The sequence below is a fragment of the Capsicum annuum genome, chromosome 8, assembly GCF_002878395.1.
Source record: "Capsicum annuum cultivar UCD-10X-F1 chromosome 8, UCD10Xv1.1, whole genome shotgun sequence".
Lineage (NCBI taxonomy): Eukaryota > Viridiplantae > Streptophyta > Magnoliopsida > Solanales > Solanaceae > Capsicum > Capsicum annuum.
In genome coordinates this window covers 68,758,826-68,768,863 of record NC_061118.1, presented here as the reverse complement: position 1 = coordinate 68,768,863, position 10,038 = coordinate 68,758,826, and the positions used below count along the sequence as shown (strand labels likewise).

Sequence of the window (10,038 nt, the reverse complement as noted above, 5' to 3'; positions counted from 1 at the left end):
AAGAGATTTCTCTGTTGGAATACTTTTTATTGCAATTAAGATTTCCTGGTCTGTTACTTCTTGCACGAGTTCAAGCTTCTGAAGGTGTGAAAGACAACGCCCTTGCTTGATCACCTCAGAATTTGGGCAAGGCACTTCAGGGGTAGATTCACCCATTAGCCCAGTAAAGAACTCAATAAATTCCTTCTCAATGAGATCAGGGTCAGTAACTTTGTTACCTAAGTTATTATAAATGGAGGTAATGGAGCTTCTGTTGCTTCTGATCTTGCATTGTGCATGGAAGTACTTAGAATTTGCATCTCCATACTTGATCCATGTTGCTCTGGATTTGTGTCTTAGAACTTTCTCTTCTACCAAGTTCCAGTGTTGAAACTCTTTTAGCAAATTAACCTCCTCTTGTATCAGTATTTGATTCATATGATCTGAAGCTAGCTTGCTTTGTGTGATGCCCAGCTGTACTCTGGCTTATTGAATTTTCTGAGTGTAAGATGCCATATAAGTATTTAGTTCCTGCAAATCATATTTGAGAGCTTTTAATTTTTGGTGTAGCTTATACATATAAGTTCCAGAATAGCTCTTCCTCATGTATTTGCCATAATCTTAAGGAATTTCTGATGCTCCAATACAGTATTATACAATCTAAATGGTTTTGGTCTTGAAGTTTGCTGACTATTATATTGGACCAAGATTGGAGAATGATCAGATACCCTAGGTGATAGAAATTCAACCTCCACATTACCATACCCTTGTAGCCATTGGTAATTTTCCAGGACCCAGTCAATCTTAGAATACACTCTTTGGTCTTGCTATTGTTTATTACAAAAAGTATAGTAGCAACCTTTTGCTCTCATTGAAGTAAGCTGGAGTTGATCTATACAATCCTTGAAGTCCTGAACTTCTTGTTACATGATTGGAGACCCAAGTCTATCATCACTTGTTAGCACAACATTAAAATCTTCACTCAGGATCCACGTTTCCTGAAATACTCCACCCAGTATTTTGAGCTCATTCCATAGTTCAGTCCTCTCCTGCATGCTGTTTTTGGAATACACTATAGTGATATAGGCTGACAAATTTCTTGTAGCATCAGTTACATAGCAATGAATAAACTGCTCCTTGATCAGGATTATAGACACATTTACTGTAGGCTGCCACATTATCCAGATTCTTCCATTTGGGGCCATAGGGTAGTTACAAAAAGTGTTCCATCCTCACACCATATTATTGAGAATATTACCAACTTTAGGTTCCTTTACTCTTGTTTCCAAACACCCAAACATATCTATTTTAAATCTATCCAGAAAGAGTCTAATCTCCTTCTATTTCAGGGGTTGATTTAAACCCCTGATGTTCCATGTTGAGAAAATCATATATTTGGGGCCTCTCCAGGCCTGTCTGGAGGTCCATCATCATCATACCAGTACAGTAGAGGGGCAAAAGAGTTTGTACCACTATTACTAGTATTGGCATGACCAGTATTGACATAGTCACTTTGATATATTTGCTCTGCATCTTGCAAAACCATCTTATCTTTGTATGAACCCTTTGGGTCAGACACAAGGGGGTCTATTGGCTTGTCCTCCTTTTGGGCTTCATCTTTCTGCATCCATAGTGTCTTCTGGGGCCTTTTCCATCTTCTGTTTCTCCTTCTTTTGTTTGCACTTCTTTGAATTCTTCCTTCTCTTCTACATCTGGCTCATTCTGAAAACTACATCTTTCTGTGACATGCCCAAACTTCAAGCAATTTCCATAATATTTTGGTCTCCATTCATATTCTACTGGTAGGTGTGACCATTTTTATTTTATCAATTAGGAGTTGTGCTATATTTGTTTCCACCAGGACCCATGCATAAGATATTCTCTCCATGTTTGCAGTAAACTGGTCTGTGTGCTTAGGCTTGCCTATGGCATTTTCTACTTTACTAAGAGCTTTACTAGACCAGTATCCCACTAGTAGACTAGAAAAGGTGACCCATAGGGGTATGGTGGTGATACAGTCCGGGTTGAATTCAAAATCTATATCCCAGGCTTGTACAATGAAAGGTTTGTTATGAAAAGTATACAGTCTTTCCATTAACACCCTATTACAGTCCTCTGCTGATTCGAATCGAAAGATTAAGTAGACATCATCATGACTCAACACTTGAGGTTTTGTAGCACATTTCCAGGCATGCAATATGTAGGCCTCAATGGATTTATGATAGAAAGTATCCCCAATAACAAAACCTATAAGGGCATATTTCCAGTACTCTGTTTGACTTAGAGTATCCTCCTCAACTATACTCATACAGATCTTACCTTGCTTTGAAGTTGGCGGAACGTAGGATAGGGATTTTCCTTTATGTGCTGTTCAATTCTCACCAAACTCCTTCTGCACTGTAGGGGTATTGTCTGTTGGAGTCACAACTGCAGAGAATTGAAGTTTTCGATTAGCCGGAGGGTCAGTCGAAGCACCATAGGTTTTCAGATGTACAGTTCTAGGAGAGTCAGAACTTGACGATGTGTTCTCCTCTTCTTTCGGTATTGATTTGAATATTGGGGGTACGAAATTTCCAAATGTAATCGAGGGAAGATTATAGCTAGTACCATCATGAAGTGTTACAATCTTTGCCGGCGTAGTGATTTTCGATTGGGTCATGGTGATTCTACCGCTAGTGCACGTTAGCAGCCTTGCTAAAATGCACCGAGAGCAATAATAATAATAATAATAATATCATTATATTTGACACAGATAAGTTTATGAAATATAGACTTCATTTAGAACTCTTTTATTGTGGGTTTCTATTTTTAAATTAACTAGTTTAGGTGTACGTGACTCGTGCGTGTACCTCACTTTATTGAGTTCAAACATTATACTAAATAGGATATTTGTTTAAATAATAAAAATAAATAAAATAATTAAATTCAACATCTTTTGGAGAATTAATTTAATTAAACCTAGCATTTATCAAAAAAATTTCTCAAAGCCGATCGACATTAATCTACTAACTGTAAACTGCAACAAAATAATATGATGATAGAGACTTCAAAACAATATAATTAAATCTAACCTGTACACAAAAATTTTCTCAAAGTCGTCTGACACTCATCTACCACCTGTAAACTATAACAAAATAGTACGACAATAGAGATATCAAAATATATTTTAGGTGTACGTGCCTCGCGCGTGTACCGCACTCTATTGAGTTCAAACGTCACACTAAATAGCATATTTGTTTAAATAATAAAGACTTTATCTAAAATAAATCCTCAAAGTTGACCGACATTCATCTACCACCTGTAAATTCATCTACGACCTGTAAACTAAAACAAAATAATACAATAGTGATCACATATAACATAAAAAATCAATTCTTGAAAATATCATATCGCTAAAGTAAAATACCCTTATCGTAAAATGATGTTGTAGAGAGGTTTGAGTGTAGTAAAGGTAAATTAAAAAATCATATGTTATCGCCCATTTTTCTATGAAAATAACCAACGGAAATTTGTCGGTTTTCCTAGAATATTGGCTTTTTGATATTGTCCACAAATTTTCTCTTATGACAGGTTTTGTTATATCTGCTATTTATAAAGTCTACTACAATTTTTTGAGTTATAATTTTAATTAATTAATTGTTTTCACTACTAAAAATTGTTGAAAATCGACCATATATAGGAGGTCGGTCTTTTTTGCAAAATTGATCAAAAGTTATAGTCCTATTTTAGGAGTATTTTTCTATTCTATTTTAAGAGTATTTTTCTAATTGATCACTACAAAGAAAAATATTAATTGATTCTCCTTCCATATATTTTTTTAGGAGTCTAGTTATAAGTATAATAAAAATAATTAAATAATAAATTGAAAAAAATAGTAAAAAAAGACAGTTTTGTCTAAAGAAGGTCTTTTAATGAAGGACAAAAAGTTCAAATCACTTTTCTATAGGGCTTCACACTTTTAATATATTGTATATATATATATATATATATTATAGATGTAAGATTATAAATTATAGATTATAGACGTAGATCAATAATTTTTTTAAAATAATAATATTTTTAAATTCAAATAATTTTAAAAAATCTTATTACAATACTCTTAAACTTATACTAAAAACGGCTTCGCAACATTTGCCACTTGGCTGCTTCTGGTGCTTTGTTCTTGGATTTATAATATATATAGATTTGCTTGGTGTAAAGGATCTAAATAAGTTTTTTTGGTGAACTTTTACACTAAAAATTGCTAATTATGCATGACATTCATTTAATTATAGGAATCCATAGTGAGCATGGCAGTTGCTGGCGTAATCATAGGTGCAGCAATTGGTGGGTGGCTGAATGACAAATTTGGGAGGAGAAGTGCTATACTCATTGCTGATTTCCTCTTTTTTGTTGGTGGTGTGGTTATGGCATCAACAATGAATTCAGCACTCCTCATAGTTGGTAGGGTCTTTGTGGGACTTGGTGTTGGTATGACATCAATGACTGCTCCTTTGTACATATCAGAGGCTTCTCCTGCTAAGATTAGAGGTTCGCTTGTTAGTACCAATGAATTTCTCATCACTGGAGGCCTATTCTTATCCTACCTTATTAATCTTGCTTTCTCCAAGGTATGCATGGAATTCTATATTCTTCTTTTTTGTCTCATGCAATGTCAGAGGTGTTCAAAACTTGTTTTGATCGAGTTAAGATGTCTGAATGAAACTTTATAGAATTAAGGGGAGGGGGAACATAATCTCAGTGCTAGGACAGGTGTCTGTTTGGCTTTTCGACTTAGTATTTTTGTTACAAAATTTATAATTTTGAAACAACTTGTAACTCCCTCCTTTTTAGTACATGTGTTTTATTTGATTGGACACAGAACCTAAGAACGACAAGGAAGTATTTTGAATTTGTGGTCTAAGACTAAAAATGGGGGTATTGTATTGAAATGTCTAGGTGTTAAACATGTCACAGAAGATGTTAGAATATTAAAATGTTATTACATATTGAAAACGACATTTTTTTTAAAACAAACTAAAAAGAAAAGAAAGATACATAAATTGAACTTTCTTTTTTTAGATATTGAAATATTTAAAAAAAATTGAGTCCAAATTAGATCATTCTTAGAGAACAATACATACAAAAATTGAGAGTTGTATGAATGGATATGGCTAGTTGGATTATTAAAATGAAATTCTTGACATTTCCATCTGTCGTTGATTTAGAAAATCGTGAACAAAATATGAAAATAAGCAAAAATTTAAAAAATTATACATTCTTAATGAGAGGAAGTTAGTAGAAAAAAAGATGTTAATTGAAGCTTATTTTTACTGTAGGCACCAGTTACCGGGAGATGGATGCTTGGAGTAGCAGGATTACTAGCCCTCCTTCAGTTCATATTAATGTTTCTTCTTCCGGAATCACCTCTTTGGCTCTATCGTAAGGTTAATACAATTAATTGTTTCTACCACCAACTAATTATTTTTTGACGTTGTTAGTGTATTTTAATTGTTATAGTAGGTTGTCCATTTTATTTTCCAAGTTATACTAGCTTCACTTATCATGAACAACCTATATAAGTTAAATCGATTAATATTTCAGGTTAATTCAAGAAAATATTCCACTAATTACAATGTGGGGTTGATAAAAATAGGGGAGGCAAGAGGAAGCCAAGACAATACTAAGGAAGATATATTCACCTGAGAAAGTTGAGGTGGAAATTCAAGATATTAAATAATCAATAGACAAAGAAATTGAAGAAAACAATAGTTTGTCGTGGATTAATAGATGGAGTTGGTCTCCAAATATTCCATCAATTTGTGGGCATAAACACTGTCATGTATTACAGCCCTACTATCATTCATCTGGCTAGAATTGCCTCGAATAGGACAACTCTCCTTCTATCACTTATCACAGCTGGGCTAAACGCATTTGGCTCAATTGTGAGCATATATTTCATAGACAGGACTGGGAGGAAGAAGCTTCTTATAATTAGCTTGTGTGGTGTTGTGATCTCTCTTGGATTTTTATCAGGAGTGTTCCATGAGGCTATTTCTATTGGGTTCAATATGTATGAAAAGTGTGAATGGAAAATGGAGAAAAAAAATAGTGGAGAGAAGAGAGACACCAAAATGAAAAGTGTACTCTTTTAAGAAAAAGTTCACTAATTCTCCCATATTGGTGGGAGAAGGGAAATTTGAAGTATTTATAATAAGAAGCACTTAATCCACATGGATAGTGAGGCAAGAACAAGGTGGTTCCTCGTGCCATCTTCATCGCTCGACTTTGGATTCAGATTTGGCAAATGATTGATCGATGAGATCTATCTTTTTGGATAAATTTTATTTGATAGAAATTTAATCCAAAAATACCAAAGGGTAAAAATGCAATAAATTTTTTCTGTGTTTTTGATCTTCCATTTATATGCATGCATGCAGTGGCAGAAACACTGTTTCGAAATGCAGTGCAGAAGCGAATTGATGCTTCAGATGCAACCTTTCAACGAAATGACACAGTGATTTATGAAATGGTATGCCTGTTCGAAAAAGACGCATTCTTTGGACGAACAAATATGATATTCCAGAAAGGTTACACCTTTTAAGTGAACTATTTCCACCTTTTAGAAGAGGCACCTGATCTCTATAAAAACCTGCTTTCATCTACAAGTTTTAGTACGAAAATTTTCTGAAATACAAACTCTTTTTGTCTTCAAAAATATTCTGTGTGATCAATCAAATCGTTGGGTGAGTTCAAAGAGATTCCAATTGTTTGAGGTACCACTACAGTTGTTTTTTTTGGACATTTTATCCTAAGAGGAAGATTCCACAACCTCGTGTATAGTGAGGGAAATTATTCCTTAGAGACACTCCGTGAAGTTAGGGGACTTGGCCTTAAACTTTTTGTTTCATCTCATTTCTAAAAATTAACATACTTCTTAGATAGATTATTCGTAATCTTGTGTTGAAAATGTTAAAAGAACTTCATAAGTGTTCTTGTCTTAGACTTGAACTTGTGTTGAAGTTATTATAGCATATATATACAGATTCTTGTACCTGGAAAACATTTTAAATAATAATCTTAAGGAATAATACACTTTTAGAATCTGTATAGCTTGTTTTTGGAGATTGCAGCTTTAAGCTTTCTACTCCGTTTGAACTTAACTAGTGATTTGAAGACATAAATCTTCATCACAAGTTAAAGATCACTTGGTTGATGATTGGAAGTCATAAAAACTTCATTGTTTAACTAGAAACAAGAAGTGTTTAAAGTTGCTACAACTTTTTAATAAGTATTTTGATAGACTAAAGGCACTGTCTTGTGGTGACATGAAAATGACGACTGATAGTCAAATGCATGATGTTGGAACGACTATGGTGGCAACTAGTATTGCCACGCGAGTCATACTAATGCTTCGCAAGCTATGGAACTGGCGGAGAAACCCAAAAATTTTGCGGGTATTGAATTCAAGAGATGGCAGCAGAAAATGTTCTTCTACCTTACAACTCTCTGTCTTCAAAGGTTCACGGTTCTCCGGAGGTGCCTGAGGGAACCCCTAAAAAAGAATGCTTCTTGATTGTGGAGGCTTGGAAACACTCAGATTTCCTTTGTAGGAATTATATCTTGAGTGGTCTCACAGATGACCTTTACAATGTGTATAGCAGAACCAAGACTGCAAAAGAGTTATGGGGAACGCTAGAACGAAAGTACAAGATGGAGAATGCCGGAACTAAAATGTTCTTTGTTGCATGATTCCTGGAGTACAAAATGATAGAAAATAAGTCTATTGTTTCCCAAGTGCAGGAACTGCAGGTGATCATCCATGAGATCCTAGCGGAAGGATTGATTATGAATGAAGCGTTTTAAGTAGCAACAATAATAGAGAAGTTACCACCTTTGTGGAAAGACTTCAAGAACTATTTGAAACACAAATGTAAGAAGATGTCAGTCAAAGATCTGATTGTACGACTACGCATTGAAGAAGATAATAAGGCTGTAGAAAGAAGGTCAAGAGGCAATTCTGCAATGAATGGAGCAAACATTGTAGAAGATGACCAAAACAACTCCAAAAAATGAAAGAAAGATGGAAATGAAAGCAATCAACCCAAGAAGAAATTCAAGGGAAAGTGCTTCAACTGTGGCAAGATTGTCCATAAGTCTACGGATTTTCATGCCCTGAAGAAAGAGAAGAAGAAAGACTAAGTAAATTTGGTTGAGTCTAAGAAAGAAACGGATGATCTGTGTGCTATGCTTTCCGAATGTAGCTTGGTGGGAAATCCTCGTGAATGGTGGATGGATTCTGGTACCACACGCCATGTTTGTGCTAACAAGGAGTTGTTTTCGACGTTCGCTCCAGCTCAAGTAGAAGAAAATATTTACATGGCAAACTCCACTACTACAAAACTAGAAGGAATAGGAAAAATGTGCTTGAAGATGACTTCCGACAAAGTTTTGACACTTAACAATGTCCCGTATGTTCCGGAGTTATGGAAGAACTTGATTTCAGTTTTACTTCTAGATAAAAACAGATTCAAATGTTTATTTATTTCCAAAAAAATTATACTTAGTAAAGGAGAAGTGTATGTAGGAAAAGGCTACCTCAATGTGGGCCTATTCAAAATAAATGTAATGAATGTTGAAATCAATAAAAGTTTAATTTCTTATTACTTGATTGAGTCTTATGATTTGTGGAATGAACGTTTAGGCCATGTTAATTACAAAACATTATGAAAACTGATTAACTTAGAAGTTTTGCCAAACTTTGAGTGCAATAAATCGAAGTGTCAAACGTGTGTAGAATCAAAGTATGCAAAGCATCCTTATAAGTCCGTTGAAAGGAATTTCAATCCCTTAGACTTAATACACACGGATATTTATGATATGAAGTCAACACCATCACGTGGTGAGAAAAAGTATTTCATAACTGTTATTGATGATTGCACTAGATATTATTATGTCTATTTGCTAAACAGTAAGGATGAAGCAATAGATGCGTTTAGGCAATATAAAACTGAAGTTAAAAATCAGTTAGAGAAAAAGATAAAAATGATAAAAAGTGATAGGGGCGGAGAATATGAATCTCCCTTCGTCGAAATATGTGTAGAGAATGGAATTGTCCATAAAACTATGGCCCCATATTCACCTCAATCTAATGAAATTGTGGAAAGGAAAAACCAAACTTTGAAAGAAATGATGAATGCCTTACTTATAAGTTCAAGTTTACTGCAAAGCTTGTGGGGGGAGGCTATCCTTATAGCCAACCGAATACTCAATAGAGTTACCCATAGTAAGACATAATTAATTTCTTATGAAAAATGAAAAGGAAGAAAACCCAACCTGAAATATTTCAAAGTGTGAGGGTGTCTAGCAAAGGTCCAAGTTTCGATGCCTAAAAAGGTTAAGATAGGACCTACGACGGTGGACTGTGTGTTCATAGGATATGATAAAAGTAGTAAAACATGATGGTTTTTGGTTCATAAATCCGAACATCCGAATATTAATGAAAATACGATAATTGAGTCAGATAATGTTGAATTCCTTAAAAATATTTACCCGTATAAAACTAGACATGAACAGTCTAGTGGGGGGTCTAAATGACCTCGAGATGAACCAAGTGAGAATGTAGAGAATCTAAGATGTAGTACACGTCAAAGAATGTTAACTTCGTTTGGATCGGATTTTGTAACATTTCTCTTAGAAATGAGCCTCAAACATTTAAGGTAGTGATGGTATCTTCGGACTTATCCTTTTGGAAAGAGGCAGTCGATAGTGAGATTGATTCAATATTAAGCAACCATACATGCGAGTTGGTTGATTTTCCTCCAGGAAATAAACCTTTAGGTTCTAAATGGATCTTCAAAAGAAAAATGAAAGTTGATGGTACTATTGATAAGTACAAGGAATGACTTGTTGTAAAAGGCTTCAAATAAAAGGAAGGCCTTGATTACTTTAATACATACTCACTGGTAACAAGGATAATGTTGATTAGAATGTTAATTGCCTTGGCGGTGGTAAATGGTCTTGAAATCCATCAAATGGATGTGAAAATTGCATTCCTAAATGGAGAATTGGAAGAAGAAA

General features: G+C 34.5%; 1 protein-coding gene across 1 annotated transcript in view; it reads left to right on the top strand.

Annotated features, from left to right (window-relative positions):
• LOC107856960 (probable inositol transporter 2) overlaps positions 1–7,710 on the top strand; it is a 76,359-nt gene extending 68,649 nt beyond the window's left edge. The window contains 7 exon segments of the mRNA XM_047395436.1: positions 4,254–4,589; positions 5,298–5,405; positions 5,615–5,730; positions 5,732–6,031; positions 6,200–6,261; positions 6,399–6,548; positions 7,598–7,710. Coding sequence (XP_047251392.1) covers positions 4,254–4,589; positions 5,298–5,405; positions 5,615–5,730; positions 5,732–6,031; positions 6,200–6,261; positions 6,399–6,548; positions 7,598–7,710 — 1,185 coding nt within the window.
• The last annotated feature ends 2,328 nt before the right edge of the window (positions 7,711–10,038 follow it).